Here is a 21290-nt window from a genome sequence, read left to right as displayed (position 1 = left end):
GCACACAAATGTTTACAGTGTTTGAGCTTACGTATTTGTTATAAAAAATAAAGTGTGCCAGTATGTACTATCTAAATATTTTATTATTTTTTCTTCTACTCTACTTTAATTCTGATTACAAGCATCATTTCACAATAAGTAACCAAATGGTATATTAATATTATACTAATGGTAATTAATGTGTGCATAATCTTACAATCAGTTGTTCATCTCTGTGATTGAACATAGGGACCTGATGGACAACCTGGAGTGAAGGGAGAACCTGGAGAGCCAGGGCAGAAAGGAGATGCTGGATCTCCTGGACCACAAGGGCTTGCAGGGTCCCCTGGCCCTCATGTAAGTTAGAATGAACCAAAAGACATAATTTGAGTCTAGTTCTGATGTTAGAGTGTTCATTAAGCCTATTGTGCAGTAGGTGTCTAATGGGTTTTTGCTCATTTTATTTAGGGTCCTCATGGTGTTCCAGGGCTGAAAGGTGGTAGAGGAACCCAGGGTCCACCAGTAAGTTGCTTTCATACTATTGAGAATTGGTTCAACTCATCCAGATGTCTATTACTTCCTTGCCTCATCAAAGTTAATCTTCATGAAACTTTAACAAGGATTGAGTGCATTACCTATACATTGAAGCAAAAGAATACTTACAATGGAGATCATTTTGTAATTTGAAATAGCCAGCTGCTTCGTGTGTGAAATAAATAATGTATTACCTAAGCAAAAGGGTAAACAGATAGTGTGAAAACGTTTGCATTATATGATTCTGGGAAGTATCTGGTGAATATCCAAGTTAAAGAAGAATAGAATGGGAAAATCTGTGCCCTTTCTACAAACCAATCCAGATTCTTTCTCAAAGAAATGTACTGCATGAGGAAAAATTAAACATATAATTACAATGTAGTAGAGACTCTCATGACCAAAGTTCTCTTTTGAAAAGGTAGAGCTTATGAAAATACGTATAACTAATAAATACTACTTTAAAAAATTGGTCCTATCATGTTATATTCCTAGGGTGCTACAGGATTTCCTGGTTCTGCAGGCAGAGTTGGACCTCCAGGTCCTGCTGTAAGTAGAATTAGTCATTCAAGTCATTTGTAATAGAATGAAAACACACACACACACACACACACACACACACACACACACACACACACACACACACACACACACACTCATGCCTACACATTTGAGCTACTGTTTTTATTTAAATATTTACCTGATTATAGCTTTTTTGCAATAATTCATTGTTATTTCATCAAAAATGTTTGAAAATCCCATATTTCTAGGAGGAGCTTATTTTGAAAATCCTTCTTAGTCCCAATATCAGCTATACCCAACATTTATAGTATCAAGTGCACAAAACAATTCCATTAATTATGATACATCTCTGAAACTCTCCTTAATAAATGTTATTGTAAGACCCAATCAGACAGAAACAATGTTCTATTTCCATATGTGGAACAGAGCTTTATTTATATTTGAAAATTCAATTTAATTTCACTGATAATGAAACCCAGATTTTCTTCTGGAGTACAAATCCACAGCTATGATTTGTTTTGTTTCTGTCTACATAGTGACAGATTATCTCACAGGGAAAATGAACCTAAAAATTTGGCCATCTGCAGAAAAGGCAGATGAGGCCTGTGGGCCAATCCCTTTTACCTGGCTTTTACTTTTCCTTCCTTGATGTTCTTTCCTGTGTTAAACCAGGGAGCTCCAGGACCTGCAGGGCCAATAGGAGAGCCAGGGAAGGAGGGACCTCCAGGGCTTCGTGGGGACCCTGGCTCTCATGGACGAGTGGGAGATAGAGGACCAGCAGGGCCGCCTGGTGGCCCAGGAGACAAGGGAGACCCAGGAGAAGATGGGCAGTCTGTAAGTTTGGTACCTTTGTTTTATGCCATCTCCACTTGCCATATTTTTATGAAATACTTATATAAAAAATCACTTTCCCAAAGAAGCTGGTAAATTAACTAGGTATGTTCCTAAATCCTTTTAGGTGAATTATAGGATTTTTAATTTAAACAATCTGTTTTAAGAAAAAAAAATGTATAAATATTTTTGGAAAAGTAATGAGCATAGATTTTAAAGAACTAAACAAATATATTATTTGTTAAATGTAGTATGTGGCGACAATCAAACATATTTTTAGTGACTAACAACCATTAAATATTAATACATTTAGGATATATTTAGAGACATACTATTTCTTAACTCTTTAAATTTCTGATTTTAGGAGGAGAATATTTCTTTGAATAGTTCAGCTTTTTTCAGTCAAAATTCATATTATTTATTAAATTCTTTGCAGCTAGTGAAATGTTTTTACCTTTAAATAATGTTAGAGACTGAATTACAGCTGTGACTGCGCATATATGTTTAGGTATATAAACTATAATATCTATCATCTATTATAGTTTTGTGAAATGTATATAAACTATATGTATAGCTAGGCGTCGGTGGCTCACACCTGTAATCCTAGCTACTCAGGAGGATCTGAGATCTGAGGATCGTGGTTCAAAGCTAGCTGGGGCAGGAAAAGTGTGTGAGACTCTTATCTCCAATAAACCACCAGAAAAACAGAAGTGGCACTGGGGCTCAAGTGGTAGAGAGCTTGCCTTGAGCTGAAGAGCTGAGGGATAGGCCCAGGCCCTGAGTTTAAGCCCCATGACTGACAAAAATAAAAAAATAAAAAATAAACTATGTATATAGTTGTACAAGTATATAAACGATATCTATTTATGTATCATCTATCTATTGTAGTTTTGTGAAAGAGAACTTTGTAAATATTGAATTACCCATCAAACCATAATCAATCTACTGTCAAATCTGTAGATATGGCTCTGTTATGTAGAAGTAGTAATTATAGTTTATCATCAATATTAGGGTCCAGATGGTCCACCTGGTCCAGCTGGAACTACTGGGCAAAGAGGGATTGTGGGCATGCCTGGACAGCGCGGAGAACGGGGGATGCCGGGCCTGCCTGGCCCCGCGGTGAGTAGCTGTCTGTCAATACTTCACCTTACATATGCAGTGCAATTGGTTCTGAGAGAACTGATTTTTTAACTGAATAGATTAAACTGTTATGAAGTGACACAAATTCTGAGTATATTAAAAACCATTTGATCTTACATGGTAAAAGCTTAACCACCTTGCAAAATCTTTTGAAAATGTAGTTGTTTAACCCTGAGGCTAAAGAAGTAGGCACATAAGGATTTTGTTTTTTGATGAGTTTAAAATCTTTCTTCAAGAATTAGCCAGAAATGGGGATAAACTGATGAGCAGGTGGAAACTTTTAAAATAAACATCTTTAACAAAAGAACTCCTATTTCACAGTAAACCATCAAAGAGAAGAAGTAGTTGAGCTAAAGTAGTATTAGAGGTGAATGTGGGATGAACTCTAAAGAAGGGTTCTGGAGGTAATCTCTTTTTTTTCAGAGGGTGTCTAAGAATGTCATATTGTTGGAGTATAGATGAAAGTTTGATAGCTTGATTTAATGATGGTTTTTAAGAGACTAAATTTTACCAGAGAAGTATTTACAATGCCTGAGGGAAGAAAATAATTATATTCTATATTGATATTGAATGGAGAGAAGGGGGAAAGGGAGAGGGAAGGAGAGAGAGAGAGAGAGAGAGAGAGAGAGAGAGAGAGAGAGAGAGAGAGAGAGAGAGAGAGAGAGAGAGAGAGAGAGGAAGGAAGGGAGGAAGGAAGAGACAGAAAGCACTATGGAGAGAACCCTAAGTGGAAATCTGAAGCCATCAAATGAAGAGTTAAGTTAGAGCAACAGAATAATAAGGGCTGCATCTCTTGATACAGATTCTAGAAGTACAGAATTTCTTTTGTTTCTTCTGATATGCTACAAGGGAAGTAATAAAAAGTCATGCATGAATTCTGTAGGATAGTGGACAGTTATTGATACAGGAGACAATGAGTCACCTTTGGTTGCTCAGAAGTGGTTATTTGTATTTCACTTTCAGGGCACACCAGGAAAAGTAGGACCAACTGGTGCAACAGGAGATAAAGGTCCACCAGGGCCTGTGGGACCCCCTGGCTCAAATGGTCCTGTCGGAGAACCCGGGCCAGAAGTGAGTACTTCATTGAAAATAGCTCTATTTTGTTACCTGGGTGTCAACAGGACAGTTTTTTTTTCTTTTGCATGTAAAAATAACTTAGAATTTTTAAAACTTGTTGCATATTTATCTCGTCTAGAACTAGTGACTTAGTGACTTAGCTTTTGTCAAATTGTTCTGAAGGTGAAAGGACGTGCCCATTCATCTCCTTTGTTATTATTTCATTTTGCAATGGATATTCATCAAAATTGCCAACTCTTATGGTGATAGGATTAATGTGACTATTAAAGATTGTAAAAAGGGCACAGCAAGTAGAGGGCATTTTGCTAAGTGTTGCTATAAAGCAGCATTATGGATGTCTTGTTCTTTTAGACACTTTGGGGTGGAAATCAGTTTTTGACAGGTAATTCGAGAACTTAAAGGTGGTAATACCCTCTGTGAAGTACTTTAATGAGTGAGTCACAGTGTCACTGTGTCAGTAGTTTTCAGGGCTAATATATTAAACAATAAAAGCATTGTTAAGAAATCAATCAAAATAAAATAAGGGAAGAAGGCCATACATTTTGAAAGTAATTCAATATAACCAGAAAACCATTACTTGACTCCAAAACTATAAGAATATTCATTGGAGAAACTCAAGAAGTGAAAACAACATTCATTGAAAAGACAGACAAAATATAAAATGGTAATAATTAAATTGTGCTCTGCTTATTTCAGGTAGTTAAAGATTTGTTTAATATTATGAACCAGAAATGGTTGTTAGGAAATGTTAATTTTAGAAGTTGAAAATATTAGGAACATGATAGACATCTTTCTTCTGCTGAGATTTTTCATATGGTAATTTGAGTTTACAAAAGAGAAGTGTAAAATATGTAGTTACTTTTCTGACAGTTGGGATGAAAGTTTTAATTAAAATACCCAGTTAATTCATTTTTCAAATATTGTTTTACCTAGGGTCCAGCTGGTAATGATGGGACCCCAGGACGGGATGGAGCTGTTGGAGAACGTGTAAGAGCAATGTTATAAAAATCTAGGTTTACCTCAGTCTGAAATCATTGAGAGTTTAGTATTATATTTAAAAATCTAAACTTTCTTCTCATAGGGCCAAGGCAGCTCTGTTTTTCCTTCTGATGACAGTGCTATTCTCACCCTCCCACCCCATGTGTCTCTCTGTTTTTCTGGGAATTAAATTCAGATTCTACAGCAGAACTTGAGCCACATCCCCAATTTCCTATAAATGTTGCCCTTTTTGCCCTGGCTGGCTTTCCACTGGTCCTTCTGTGTTCACCTCCTGAGTAGTTGGGATTATAGGTGTGAACCATCATGTCCAACCCATAACAAAACTCTTTGTAAGGTCTTAAGTTTTAAAAATATTTTAAATCAATAGGGCTTAAGTAAATGGCAAATTATAAAAGCATTTTTATGAAAAGCAGGGAGTATATTGTGTTCTTTTCTGGCACAACATAAAGGCTCTATGAGGACACACACACATACACACACACACACACACAGAATGTTCTAAGTTGCAAAATTATTCACAAAAGTACAAAAGTTCAAATAGAGCTGTGAGACATGAATTTCTCTACTCACTCTCTAAAGTGAATGATTTATAGCCATGTGCTTTCTAAACACTATACATTCCCTGATGTGTTTTAAAATTAAACGTGCTGAACTGAAAATTCTTTCAACTCTGGTTAAAGTTCAGTCCTTTTAGCAGTTGCACACTTGTCTTCAGCTACTCACCAGGCTGCTCTGAAGTATATTATGATGGAGTAGCTCTACCATTTTAAAGATTCCTAATTAGCTGAAGAATTTGAAGCTAAAAACTTCTAATTTGGAGACTTGATCTGCTAAGAAACTAGCTATGCAATTGAAATTTTTGCTTGAGGTACCTTCTAAAATAATTTTGGAAATCTATGAAGACTTGTTCTCATTTTAATTCACTGTCTCATTTATTTTAAGTCACAAAGTTAAATAGTTGTAATGAAGGTAAAAATCTGAATGTGTGCGGGCTTTAAATGAATGTTTTCCCAAATCCTTTGAGTTGGCAGTTTAGCTTCTTCAATTTCTTGTAACTTAGCTACCAAAATTTATCCTGATTGCTAAATGTATCAGTTAACTAGTAGTTGTTAATTCCTGCAAGAGAATGAAATCTGGCTGCATTTTAAGTAAAATAATTGTATTCACACATGTTCACATCACAATTATCTCACCTCTGACTTCTTAAGAAGAAAATATAAGATTATAGGAATCATCTGAATAAAATAAGAAACAGCCTCTTTCTTTGTAAATTCCTCTTAGCTTCACTTCAAGTGAACCCTGTACTCTAGAAACAGCATGATCTAATGCCTAGAACTATTTACTCTTTGAGACGTTGCCTATAATAAAGTTGCAGATGGTATAGTATCAGTTTTTCTCTCATAAAATGTGAAATGGGCAAGTGGGAAAGGGATGTTAAAAAACCAGTTTTCTGAAAAACAAGATTGAAAATCTGGATGGTATATTTCCTTCAAATTTTTCTTTCATTCACACTTTTTGGAGAGACTTTATGAACTGTTAGTTTACAAACACTCCAGACTGAGAATAGCTGGTCTCCTGTACGCTCATTATATTGACTGTGGGAGCAAACGGTGGAATGAAGGGGTGGATGGGAACCACTAAAGGAGTATGATCTTTTTCTCTCCATGTGGCTTTATGAGTGAGCATGTACATGGAAAATACTTGTGTGGAAATAATAGATTAAATGTTTAACAGGCATTTTTCATAATGTGGATAGACAATGAATATATAGAATATTTTTATGGTGGAATAACTGATAAAAAGAATAATTTTAATGCTATTCCTATGTTAGGGTGATCGTGGAGACCCTGGACCTGCAGGTCTGCCCGGTTCTCAGGGAGCCCCAGGAACTCCTGGACCAGTTGGTTCACCTGGAGATGCAGGACAGAGAGGAGAACCGGTAAGAAGGGACTTGATTTCACACTGACAAAAATATACTGCACCATAAGTTACACAAATACATGCAAGCACCAGTCATATGCACTGAGTCATGAACTCATGCAAAGACCTATAAACAGGTAATTATGAATTTACATCCCAGATTAGTCTTTTCTTTCTTTTAGTTATTACCTTGTAGTTCTACAAAAGAGTTGCCATTTAACACAGCAGTTTATGAATACAACATATCTTGATCAATGTCACTTACCCCTTTTAACATTTTCACCCATTCTTCCCCTACTTTCCCCTTCCCTCACTCTTCTTTGTAGGATATACTTTGTATTCTTGTTGTATTCTCCTCCTCTTCTCCCCTTTGTCTATCCCTTTCTCCTTGGCCCCAGCCCACCCCCCTCCTATATCTGCTTCCTTGTGTTTTATTTTGCTGAACTTTGAATTTTCCCTTTCTAAAGAATTACACTATTTGAGCTTTCCCTTGAATCTACCATCTTAAAAATACCTAATTTTGAATAATTAAGAATGATGTAATTCATGGAAAATGTAATAAATATGAATAAATTAAGCAAGTAACAAGTTTTAAATCAGCTTCAGTGATATTTATGTATTACTTTAGAAGTAGTTTTGGAGTCAGCACATTCTTTCTTACTTACATATGGACATTCATCGAATTTCAATAAATTATACATAGTGTATATGTAAGTCACACACAAATATCACACTGAAAGCACGTTTTTTTAAAGTCCTGTGTCTATAGAATATATGCATAACTATTTTTAGATGCTAATTTGTGTGAATCTTTTTCTAGGGTTCTCGAGGTCCTATAGGACCACCTGGTCGAGCTGGGAAACGTGGTCTACCTGTAAGTCTTATGTTTTTTTTTTTCTTTTCTGAATAAATACATGTATTCTTCTTTAAAATGTACTTTCATGGAAAAAGTATGATCTAAGCATTCAAAAATAAGGACAGGGAAAGACTGATCAACAGGTACTAAGTTATAGGTAGACAGAAGCAAAGATTATGTTGTGATATGTCATAGGATAAGCTATACAAGCAATAATGTATCATAGATTTTATACAGTTAATGTAAGAAAAGCCAAGTACATAATAGGGATAACTTTATATTTATATGACTTATGCTAAAAAGTCTTACAAGAAAATGATTTGAAATCTCTTTGTAATTTGAAAAGCATTATTCAAATATCATGCTTCATTTGCAATTAGACTTTCCTGTCTATGTTTTGATCTCTTTGGTATTTATAATCACTTGCGGGTCAAATATCATTATACAGATGTTTAACTATTTTGTTTCTCTCATATGTGCAAGCTAGTAAGCAATAGTTCTCACCCTTATTTATCAAAGTCCATATTCAGGAAGAAAATTATATCTTTAAATTTATGCCAATAAAGCTTTGTTATATTGTTCCATTCAAAAGATTCAGACTAATTTTGATATATAATTTTACATTGCTGCATAGTGAATGAAAACCAGCTTTGTTTTTATTATAAAAAGACTGTTATACTGACTGACAATACAGAAATCCAAATTAAAAACAAATAAGGAAAATAAAACTCAAACTCACAAGGGAAAACTTGTACCTAAGAGCTAGTGGATTTGATGATTCCATCTATTGTTCAATGTGAGTCAACTGGTACTTTAGGAAAACCCTTAAGACAACAGAAAATAATCCTACTCCTCTTGTCTGTTTACAATGATCCACTGAATCTATGGAACTGTTTTTGTTTGCCAAGATCTAAAACAAAACAAAGTATTCAGAGAAAACAATAATAGGAACAATAAAAAACATTTGAGATCTATCAGATGATTTTCACCTCTTCTATGGGTGCAGCTTATAACACAAAATAACATTCCTCATTATGACTTTCTTCTGTATTTTCTGAGGAACAGGATCTCTAGTTTGGGATACAGATATTGAAGATCTGATAAGGATCCCATGCGGTTGCTTTAAAAATGAGAGTGGTTTATTGATGATATTTCAGTTTTATGTGCTTATTTTTTTCTCCTTTCCCAACTGTCATCTTCATTTAGTTCATTTATATCTGCAGATTTCACAAACATTTCCTTCTTCAAGAAAGCCTAAGAACAATACTTGGTTTCATTCCATAGAATCTACTTATGTTAGCAATATTTTAGTTAAAAACCTCAGCTTGGTTGGGAAGGTGGCTCAGTGGTAGAGTGCTTGCCTTGCATACATGAGGCCCTGGGTTTGATTCCTCAGCACCACATAAGCAGAAAAAGCCGAAGAGCTGAGGGACAGTGCCCAGGCCCAGAGTTCAGGCCCCATGACTAACAACAACAACAAAAAAAAGACCGCTAAATTTGTGATAGGTGTTTAACTGATATGTTAGCACAGACTTAAAATGATAGCATTTTAGTAAGAACATCAGATAAATGTTCAAACCCTGAATCTTTGAGAAATCAAAATGATACACTTATTTTTTTTCACTGACCACCTACAACTCCATGGGAAAATAGACACAATTTGGGGGGAATGATGCTATTTAGGTAAGTAAATGTGTTCATTCATGTAAAATAAAGTACAAAAAATTGTAATAAATACAACTCTATAATACATTCATTGATGTACAATAAATTGCAATAAATGCAACTCTAAAAGTTCAGTGAGTTGTACTCTCAAGAAAGTAGTATCGATGGCATTACTGTACTTTTAGGGACCACAAGGACCTCGAGGGGACAAAGGAGATCATGGAGATCGGGGTGACCGAGGTCAGAAGGGCCACAGAGGCTTCACTGGTCTTCAGGGTCTTCCAGGACCCCCTGTAAGTTATTTCTTTACATGCTATTACTCCTTGCATGTGAAAATACACGAGTATATTAACACGTATTTATCGATAAGTACATTAAGCATCTCATTTTAATTTCAAAATTATCTTGGTAAATGCCCAGTTACACAATATAGTTACCTGTATGTAAGGTGTAATTTTGAGGGGAAGAACTTAAGCAAAAAGCTATATGTTTCTATAATGGTCTTTAATATTAGTGAACGCATGGAGACATAGCTGAGATTGATGACTTAGTAGTTCATGATGCTGCATCAATAAAAATATTTATAGAAAAACTGTCAACAAATAATGCAAGATACAAATATTTTAGTAATGTTTTTAAATTTTCTTTTTATATAGGGTCCCAATGGTGAACAAGGCAGTGCTGGGATCCCTGGCCCTTTTGGTCCTAGAGTAAGTAATCAAAATAAATCAGCTTCAGAAGTAAATCATATTTCCTTTGGTGATACAATACAAGTTCTTCACTACCATTTGCATGGTATTGAACATGGAGTTGGTTCATATTCTTTGAAGTTAGCAGCAAATACATGAGAGAAACTACAGAGCAACTAGTTTTAAGTAGACCTATCTTAAATATGGCATATTAGATGTAATAACATGGACCCATGTTAAAGTCTCCCACCTAAGGCTTGTATGTATTTGCCATTCAATTAATCACTTTGGGATCATTTAAATTTTCATTGAACTTTTATTCTTTGAATTGACAAATTGGATCTATTCATAAAGATTTATTTTATCCTTTTAAAAGTACAATATTTTCTTTCTTTTTTCTTTTTTTTTGGGGGGGGGTCCAGTCGTGGGGCCTGAACTCTGGGCCTGAGCACTGTCCCTCAGCTCTTCAGCTCAAGGCTAGCGCTCTACCACTTGAGTCACAGCGCCACTTCCGGCTTTTTTCTTTTTGCTTATGTGGTGCTGAGGAATCGAACCCAGGGCCTCAGGCATGCAAGGCAAGCACTCTACCACTGAGCCAACTTCTTCCCAGCCCCTAAAAGTACAATATTTTCTTGATCCATTCATCTACTGAGGGGCATCTAGAAAATGTGGTATATATACCCAATGGAATTCTATGCCTCCATCAGAAAGAATGACATTGTCCCATTTGTTAGGAAATGGAAAGGCTTGGAAAAAATTATATTAAGTGAAGTAAGCCAGGCCCAAAGAAACATAGGTCCCATGGTTTCCCTTATTTGCAATAACTAGTATATGTCTGAGACATGCAGGAACGGTCAGGTAAGTTGATGTTAAGCTAAATGAACCCCAAGATAAAGACTCAAATGGTTTTTCTTTCTTGCTATTGTTTCTAATATATTTATAAGATGATTTCTTTGTTGCTTTGTATGTCCCTCCCCCATGGTATAACCCTTGTTTTCACTGTATTTGATGTTGGTATAATTTGGGGAGGGGAAGGGCAAAAATAAATTGTTTAAATAGGGATACAGGTGGACCCATTACAACAATGAGATGTACAAGAGACGTTATGTCGAAAACGAACTTTACAACTTTGGCGCAGGGGCGGGGGTTGGGGTGGAGGGAAGGAAGAGGGGTATTGGGGCGGAGATGGGAAGGGATCGGGATGGGAAGGGGAAACAAAGGAGGAGGCAGCAATGCCTGATAAGAACTGTACTCATTACCTTGCTCATGTAATTGTAACTCCTCTGTACAGTATTTTCACAATAAAAATAGTACAATATTTTCTCAGAAGTAATATGAATAAAGCTACTTTGGGGAATAATTCAAAATGGAACCCATGTTTGAAGCACTGAGAAAGTTGCACTTATGTTTATTCTGCCTCTTCTAAGTCATTTTGAGCCTAAAGATAATTGGAATATGTAATCATTTAGACTACAGGAATAATTCTAGAACAAATTGTAAGAATTAATATGAAATATATATCTAAAGATAATATTTCATATATAGAATAGAAAATAGAGACAATTATTATTATTATGTGGTTAATAGAAAATAGTAGAGACAATTATTATGTGGTTTTATTTTGTGATGTAAGGACTTGAAGTTCACTTCTAACAAATGCTTCAAGTTTTTGTCCTTATTCTAAAGTAATTGAACTTATTTGTGATTTGCTTAAATAATTGTTACTAATGAATTAGGAGATTAGCCTATTACAATTTTAACCTGTTTTGGTCTCTGACTGTGCATGATTGATGAATGATTCATGTTTGATGAGTTTGTGAAGGTTTTGAATTACTGCATGACCATTATTAGTTATTAAGAAATCTAAGATATCATTGTAATAACTAAATCTATACAATGCAAATAGTTCTTTGATGAACAGAATTATTGCAAAGTATTTCTACACCAGACCTAAAACAATCTTATTTTCTTTCAGGGTCCTCCAGGTCCAGTTGGTCCCTCAGGCAAAGAAGGAAACCCTGGGCCACTTGGACCAATTGGACCACCTGGTGTTCGGGGCAGTGTAGGAGAAGCAGGGCCAGAGGTAAAGTCACAGGGTTTGCATGCAAGAAATTTTATTGATGCCAGTGGATTGGCTTCCCATCAATACTATCTGTGTTGCCTAATATACAAAAGACTCAATGGACTCTGCTAAGAGTCACACAGAGTTAGTCTGTGCAGGTAACATTTTAACCTGGAGAGTCTATAAAATAGAAACCCAAGATACTCAAACCTTGATTTATGATATCCAGAAGAGCAACTAATAAGTTCTGATTATTTTTATAATTATGCAAATGTTGTTTTGCATTCAATGACAAAGATACCTGTGATGTTTCTTTATTACTTCATAAATGCCAGAAAACAATGAAGTATATGAGATTGAATTTTTCTCTGTTGTAAGTGTTCAGAAAAGATTTCAGTGAAAACTCCTAATAGTCTTCAAGTGAAGATATTATAAAGCTATCAAGTGCATTAGTCTGTATCTTTTCCAACTTCTAGAAAGAATCATACATCTCCCAGTTTTTCCTCTGAGCGAGCACTCGTGTACATGTGTATATAAGCTTCTGCTTCCTCTTTGGTCTATATCTGGTCTGATTTACCTTCTGTTTTGTCTTTGCTCCTCAGTGGAAACTCCATTATACTAAATTTTTATTATTTACTATGGAAATAGTGAATAGGCTTCTGTTTCCTATTGTCAAGAATAGTGCTTCTATTTTCTATGAATAGAAAACTTATTTTTCTGTCTTTTTTTGTGTTTCACTGGCATTTGACAGATAAAAAATATTTTCCCTTTACATTAGAATAAAAGAATGCATGAAATCGTCAAGATGAAAGAGAGAGAGAAAGAGAGAGAGAGAGAGAAGAGGAAGGGAAGGAGGAGAGAGATGAGCATAAAACATCCCCTTAAGAATAACAAAGCATTGACATGAAAAGTTAAATGACTTGTCTGGAGCCATGAAGAAAAGTAGCCAAGCCCATGTTAGAAATGCAGCCTGTTGAATCTCAGGGCTGTGCTTGCTTCTTGAGGTGTGGAGTCTGCACTTCTTTAGATTGTTGCCTAGTTCTTCCAAGTTGCTGGGTTTTTTTTTTTCCTGGTCTTGAACTCAGGGCTGGGCATTGTCCCTGAGCCTCTCTGTGCTTAAGGCTAGTACTCTACCATTTGAGCCACAACACCAGTTCTGGTGTTTATTGGAGGTAAGAGTCTCAGTAGTTTATTGGAGGTAAGAGTCTCATGGACTTTCCTGCCCAGGCTGGTTTTGAACTGCAATCCTCAGCTCTCAGCCTCCTGAGTAGCTAAACATGAGCCACAAGCACCCAGCTAGTTTCTGGGTTCTTGTGAGACAGAGAAGGCAATTCGTATGCATTACCACTTTTATAATTTATCTCATTTGGCAGGAGAGCTCTTTATTTAAATCAATAAAAGGATTAAAAGGAATTTCTTTCAATTTTGTTTAATACGGAGAATTTTTATGTGCACTATAACTAATAAAATGACTGTTGTGTCCCCTTGATTAGGATTTAAAGATTCAAAGAGGGAATCTTGCAGGTATTTCTTGTGGATGTTAACTTGGTATTGTTCAGAAGCAGCACCCATATCATCCTTGTTCATCTTGCGTCCATACCTACTTTTAGAACATGTTAGTGCTACCCTGCTCCAAATAGTTTTGATATGAATGAATATATATGCCTGGCCTTAACATAAAGTATATTGGATTTTTAGTTTAGACATCAAAGCAAATATTGTGTGCTTTACTCTTTATTCATCACAGATGCTGACTTGCAGACACATTGCCTGAACAACAGGGATCATTTCCCATTTTTCTAATCCTATGCCTCAACAGGCCAGCTCCATCTTCTTACAGAAAGATCCCTAGTATCCTGAGATTGCATTCCATTTCCAATGTCACATTGTATATATACAAATATCACAAGTTTAGGAATCCAATACATAAAACAATATATTCAGTAGCCTTTCAATTTCTTTGCAATTAGGGTCCTCCTGGTGAGCCTGGTCCACCTGGACCTCCGGGCCCCCCTGGACACCTTACAGCTGCTCTTGGGGATATAATGGGCCACTATGATGAGAACATGCCAGATCCACTTCCAGAGTTTACTGAAGACCAGGCAGCTCCTGATGACACCAACAAAACCGATCCAGGAGTCCATGCGACCCTGAAGTCACTCAGTAGTCAGATTGAAACCATGCGCAGTCCTGATGGCTCCAAGAAACATCCAGCTCGGACTTGTGATGACTTAAAGCTTTGCCATTCCACGAAGCAGAGTGGTGAGTAGACTTGGACCCATTGGAACAAATTGCATTGTTTCTGATTGTATTGTTTTTAAATGCATTCCAAAATATTTTATTAGCTTTATACTTAGTTATAGACACAAGAAAGAGAGTAAACATGCCACAGAGCTTTTGGTTAGTGGTGGAGTCAATTAACATGGAAAAATATGGAGAGAGATGACATGTTCTGTAATTAATATTCTATTAACTATATAATTTCATTTTTACCTACAAGTCCTAAAATAGCAGTAGTTTCTGCAGAGTAACAGATTTCTGTGTTGGTAACTATTTTGAAAAGAATTGCTGAAGCATGGTTAAACGTATATATTTTTTTACCCCCATGAATTCTCCGTTTTAACAAAATAACATTTATTGTATTATTGAGAGCCAAATTAAGTACACAGTACTATCCAGATTTATTTGGACATGGAATTCCTTTAATGTAGTTTATATGTCTATGATTTGCTCCTTTGGAATCTTTTGCTAGCAGCATGATTTTATCGTGAGGGTCTAAGGTACTTAGAAATACTGCTTCTACCACAGTTGCATGACTGGCATGTACAGTTTGCCCTATTTTTCCATTTTGAATAATTAATAAGACCTAGAAAAGAGGAATGGTACGCCATAGGAAAAAAACCTGTGAAATGTTTAAGAATGTCAATTAACTTTGAAATTGACAGGGAGAGCTACAAATGTTATCTCTGAAGAAAAGACCATTTTATTCTCAACTCTATACCTTCCATTACTCTCATTTTATTTAAAATTTAATATTTATATGTTTCCCTGTATTTATACTCAAACATGCACATAGGCCTAAATATGAACAAATATGTTTATTTGTCCATATGTCCCATACCAAGCAATGCATTGGTATAGCTTGCTTCAAAAATTTCATATGTATATATACTTATATATGAAAATATTAACTTTAGAGATGATTCATAGCTTCTTGTTGTAATTCATATTTTTACTTTAATTATAGTGTTGATTAATGACTTATTACATTATGATTATTTTTTTAAATCTTTGGCTTTAAAAATTTAATGGGAACATATGTATTTTGACAAAACCAATCTCTTGTTGATACCATTTCTTTCCTAATAAAATAAGGATAATAACATTTCCTTCACACTGATGTTTAGAGCCTTACAACAGCATCTAACATGTAGAAAGCCCCTCTGTTCCTAACAGTTACTTTTTCCTTAAAGGATATCATATGCTCTTTAAATCAGGGAGTTCATAGTTGATTGTTATCATAGTATAATATGATATCAAACAAATCAAATCAATTATAATAGTATAAATATAATAAAAACATCTCTGTTATTTTGGAGACTAATAACAATGTTTAAGGTAATCTCAGTTTATTTATTCCTTTGGTATTGGAAAACAGGTGAATACTGGATTGATCCTAACCAGGGTTCTGCTGAAGATGCAATCAAAGTTTACTGCAACATGGACACAGGAGAAACCTGTATCTCAGCAAACCCATCCAGTATCCCACGTAAAACCTGGTGGGCCAGCAAATCTCCTGACAATAAACCTGTTTGGTATGGTCTTGATATGAACAGAGGAGCTCAGGTAATTTAATATGCCTACACAAAATTGTATTCTATATTTTATATTATCTATTGTAAATTTATAGCATTTTATAGAGAGCTATGCTGTTACTGTTAATGAAGTATATTTCATTGTTTGGGATATATTTTCATTAATTAGAATTGCAAAGACATTACTTAAATTAAATTTTACTATGAGATTATCATCTTTTTTTGCTTTTTATTTTTCCATCCTGAGGCTTGAACTCTGGGCCTGGGCACTATCCCTGAGCTTCTTTTGCTCAAGGTGAGAGCTCTACCTCTTGAGCCACAACACCACTTCTGGCTTTTTGGAGTAGTTTTTGGAGATAAGAGTCTCAAGGAGTTTCCTGCTGGGACTGTCTTTGAACCACGTCTCAAATCTCAGCCTTATAAGTAGCTAGGATTATAGGCTTAAACCACTGGCACCTCTCTGATGATCATAAATTTTGAATTATAATTTTTCCCATTGATGAAATACAGAAAACTATATTTATATTAGTTTTCTAATGTTTTTGGTTCTCACTGTGTAGTGTAATTACAGGGGTCTTAACAGAACCGAAAGACAGTTATTAGGAGGCTGGAAAACTGTCAGCAGAATCTTTTACTGACATTGGGCCTTATAAATTAAGAAACCTTCTAAGAGCCTCAGTTTTGCTAGTGTGAACTGAGTGTGATAATACAGAACCCACTGTCTCTGTGTCAGTGTGTTTAGAGTAATACACAACACGTGCTAAGTGGTAAGAATTAGATGATGTGTCAAAAATGGAAAAAAGAATCTGTAAATGTTTAATTTTATTGAAACCTTATAATTACATGGATTGCATTCCTGTTGTTCTGAGTTCTATCATGATGAAATATTTAGAGTTCCATCAGTCCCTGATCTTTTATACTACACTATGTCTATTTCATCTCAGATCTTGTGGTAGCAGCCTAACTCTAACATCTTCTTTTCACCTCTGCTCCTCACCTTCCACCAGAATCCATGCTTACATTCAAGATTATGTGAAAACATGAAGTACCAGTGCAACATATGAAAGAATCTGCCATTATTTAATGAGCAAGGAAAAAAAATTTAACTACTATTATTTTTTCCTGTAGCAACTTCAACTGAGAATGTTGAAAACAAAGCTCAGAATTGAAAAGGAATAACCAAATGCCTACAAGAAATTACTGGCAATTTGCTTGAGCTAATCAAAAAAATATAATTCATGTTTCTTAAGAATATGTGACATTTGGGTCACAATGATTTATCATAACCATTAATTTCTAATTCTTACTCAAATTGTTGGTAAATGTATTATAAATGTTTTATATATAATCAAAGCAGTTTTTTAAATATTTAATCTTCCTTTGTAAAATGATTATTGTTATTGGTTTTAACACCTCATTTGGGGTAGTAAGGAGAGATTCTTACTTGTGAAAATCCAGACATTTCAAGATTTTAAAAAATTGTGGTAAAAATTTTTTTTATTGTGAAGATACTGCACAGAGGGGTCATAGTTACATGCGTAAGGTAATGAATACATTTCCTATCAAGCATTGTTTTCCCCTCCTTTGTTTTTCCCCTACTATCTTTTCCTCTCAACTGCCTAACACCTTCCTCCCTCCACCCTACCCCGCAAGTTTTAAAGTTCATTTCAACATAGTGTCTTCTACATCTCATTGTTACAATGGGTCAACCTATATCCTTGTTTCAGCATTTTGTTATTTCCCTTCCTCTCCCCAAATTAGAAAATGTATATACAAGATGCAGGGCACCAGAATCAAATAGTGATAACAGGGGTTATACCATGGGGGAAGAACATACAAAAAAATCACAAAGATCATTAAAAACAACAGTAACAAAGGAAAAAACCTCTTGTGTCCCTATCTTGGAGTTCATTTCGCTTAGCATCAGGTTATATGGTCATATGTACATACCTTTTGACCTTTTGTTTTTGTCTGGTAAGACTATCCTAAACGTATACTAGTTATTGCAAATAAGGGAAATCATAGGACCTATGTTTCTTTGGGTCTGGGTTACTTCACTTAATATAATTTTTTTCCAAGGCTTGCCATTTCCCAACAAATGAGACGGTGTCATTCTTTCTGATGGAGGCATAGAATTCCAAAGATATTTTTATATGTGTTATATGTATAGGTAGAATCGTTTATTTTATAACAACAAATTAATACTCTCAAGAATGATTTGGCTAAACTCAATGTGTCTGTCACATATCTGTGAGGCATATGAGACCCTTCAGATTGTTTTAACAGAGACTTCGTTGTTGTTTTTTGTTTCCTTTTTAGTTTACTTATGGAGATTATCAGTCACCTAACACAGCTGTTACTCAGATGACCTTCTTGCGCCTTTTATCAAAAGAAGCCTCCCAGAACATTACTTACATCTGCAAAAACAGCATAGGATACATGGATGATCAAACCAAAAGCCTCAAGAAAGCTGTAGTCCTTAAAGGGTCAAATGACTTGGAAATCAAAGGAGAAGGGAACATTAGATTTAGATATACAGTTCTTCATGATACTTGCTCTGTAAGTACTATTTGAACTACATCGATCTAGTTGAGGAAAAATAATTCACTTGTATTAAAATTACTGTCATGGCATTTGAAGTGTGGCAGTTTTACCATATATATATATATATATATATATATATATATATATATATAAACACATCTGCATTTTGTTCATAGTTGTTCTTTAGGGTGAACTTGAACATCTATTAGTACACAAAGAATGTTAGAAGTATTAATGCGAAACAGTAAAGAAAGAACTGGACTCCTAGTATTGGATACACATATTTTTCAATTCTGTTTGGTTCTTCATGCAGTAACTCATTTCCAAGTATACAAAACTGTGATTCTAAAGAGTATGACCAGTCATTGTTTTCTACCTCTTCCCACTTGTATGATATTATATATACATACACATACATGCATACATGTATATACACATATCTGTTTATATACATGCATATATATGTATATATACATATGCATATATATGTTGAATGATGAATTATAGATTCTTTTGTGAAAAACCAAAAGAAGTTTTTATATATTGTTACTGATTTTTGGGTAGCAACAAAAAAAGGAAGAAGGAAGAAATGTCAGCAATGTAGGCTAGCTCCTCATTTTATATAATCAGTTGTCTGATACTTAAACAATGCTGTAAAAGATTTTGCTTTTACTTTGTAAAAATTATCTGGGGAAGTTTCTGTCTAAAATGGAAAACTTTGAGGGGAAAAGTATATACTATTAACCTATTGCACCATTTAATTACAGAAGCGAAATGGAAATGTGGGCAAGACTGTCTTTGAATACAGAACCCAGAATGTGGCACGATTACCCATTATAGATCTTGCCCCCGTGGATATTGGCAGTACAGACCAGGAATTTGGTGTTGAAATTGGGCCAGTTTGTTTCATGTAACACAAGCCCAGAAACACCAACAATGAGCACCACAATCAATGACAACCATCACCCTTCACAAAAACTGACCGTTTGAAGTTGATCCTGAGACTCTTGAAGTAATGGCTGATCCCTCATCAGCATTGTACATATGGTCTGAAGTGCCTGGCCTCCTTTTCCTTCAGAATATTTATTTTACTTACAATCCTCAAGTTTTAATTGACTTAAAGTATTTTTGAATACAGCAGTTTAGGTTTAAGCTGATCAATGACAATGACCACCTTAAAAGAAAAGTAAACTGATTAAATAAATGTCTCTTTTCTTCAGTTTATTTCAATGTAATGAAAGAGTTGCTTAGTATTTAATGAGGAAATTCTTCTTCCTGGCGGGTAGCTTAATGAGTGGGGTATACAAAAACCATGACACGTTTTTTATTTTGCTTGGCTGTCATTTGAAGAAATAGCAAGCAGTGCCCTTTTGTGTCAGATTATCAATGAAAAATGAATCAAAATAATTGAATCTTGTGATAGAAACCCACATACATGTCTTTATTACTGTATTCCTATTACAGAAATTCTTAAAAATATTTCAGCTTCTCATGATCTTAAATCAGTACAAATTGTAACTCATTTATTTCTTCAAATTCTGAAACTTCGTTAAGGGCTGATAAATTCAATAGTGCCTTTGTCCCTTTTGATACAGTCTATCAAAACAGATAGAAGTAACACACACACACACACACACGCACACACACACACACACACACACACACACACGCCACTTAACACATTTTTATTTTCTTACTTAAGGGACATTGAATACAAATTAATTGACACATACAAATACAAAGACCCAAGTTGAGACTCATCCATCTGTACAGAATCGTTATACTGAAGCCTGTAATGAAGAAAAGATCTAGAGAAACATTGTGGCGTTGACTATTCAAATGTGATTATTGGAATTAGTCTATTTGGCCTTGGAACTTTTATAGGAAAAATAACCCAACATTTCTTAGCATGAGCTACCTCATCTCTGGAAGCTGGGATGGACTTTCTATTCTTGTTTATATTTTAGATACTGAAAGGTGCTATGCTTCTGTAATTATTCCAAGACTGGAGATAGGCAGGGCTAAAAAGTATTTTTATTTTACCTTTAATGATGGTGCTAAAATTCTCTCTATAAAAGTCTATAAAAATAAAGATTGTTTCATCAATACCATTTTGTGAAAACCGAGCTGTTAGACTCCCATTTCTGAAGGAAAGTGCATTATTCCCGTGCCTTTCCCTTGTCCTCCTGTCATATTGTATCTGCAATGCCTTGTAAAACTGCATGTTTCCTAAACAAGAACTTGTAGGGCCCCTTGTGTCTCAAGAGACTTTTTATTCTTACTTGCATTTGTGGGCTCCATTGTTGTGTTTTTTTTTTCAATTTAAAAATAAACAGCTGGGGCCATCTCCAAGGACAAGCCATGCACACAATTTTGGTCATGTATCTCAGCAAAGCATAAAATTAAATTCACGCTTTTCTCATGTCAGTGGTTTTTGTTTTGTGGAATTCCTTTGAACTTATTAGGTCTGTTTATTTCCCAGTACTGAAAGATAGATTGCTGTGGTAAATTTTGCTTAGCGTATTTTTCAGACATGGAGCAAATACCTTACATCATGTACATAGGCTTACAAACAAATATCATTCTATGGCATTACTCACAAAGACAATATGACAATGTTGTCATAATCTAACCTTTAAAGTATCAGAGTAGCATTATTG

General features: G+C 35.0%; 1 protein-coding gene across 1 annotated transcript in view; it reads left to right on the top strand.

Moving 5' to 3' along the window:
- The window catches only part of Col5a2 (collagen type V alpha 2 chain), a 138067-nt gene extending 117010 nt beyond the window's left edge, over window positions 1-21057 (top strand). The window contains exons 39-54 of the mRNA XM_069995626.1: window positions 229-336; window positions 448-501; window positions 1006-1059; window positions 1705-1866; window positions 2875-2982; window positions 3967-4074; window positions 5014-5067; window positions 6911-7018; window positions 7820-7873; window positions 9706-9813; window positions 10177-10230; window positions 12185-12292; window positions 14242-14533; window positions 15930-16117; window positions 18406-18645; window positions 19398-21057. Of these exons, the coding sequence (XP_069851727.1) occupies window positions 229-336; window positions 448-501; window positions 1006-1059; window positions 1705-1866; window positions 2875-2982; window positions 3967-4074; window positions 5014-5067; window positions 6911-7018; window positions 7820-7873; window positions 9706-9813; window positions 10177-10230; window positions 12185-12292; window positions 14242-14533; window positions 15930-16117; window positions 18406-18645; window positions 19398-19544 (1947 nt within the window). The 3' untranslated portion in view covers window positions 19545-21057. The remainder of the gene's footprint in view (window positions 1-228; window positions 337-447; window positions 502-1005; window positions 1060-1704; window positions 1867-2874; window positions 2983-3966; window positions 4075-5013; window positions 5068-6910; window positions 7019-7819; window positions 7874-9705; window positions 9814-10176; window positions 10231-12184; window positions 12293-14241; window positions 14534-15929; window positions 16118-18405; window positions 18646-19397) is intronic.
- Window positions 21058-21290: the final 233 nt, after the last annotated feature.

Source organism: Dipodomys merriami, unplaced genomic scaffold, assembly GCF_024711535.1.
Source record: "Dipodomys merriami isolate MVZ:Mamm:240054 unplaced genomic scaffold, mDipMer1.0.p SCAF_49, whole genome shotgun sequence".
Lineage (NCBI taxonomy): Eukaryota > Metazoa > Chordata > Mammalia > Rodentia > Heteromyidae > Dipodomys > Dipodomys merriami.
Note: the sequence above shows the minus strand (reverse complement) of the source record. Positions and strands in the feature narration are given on the sequence as shown.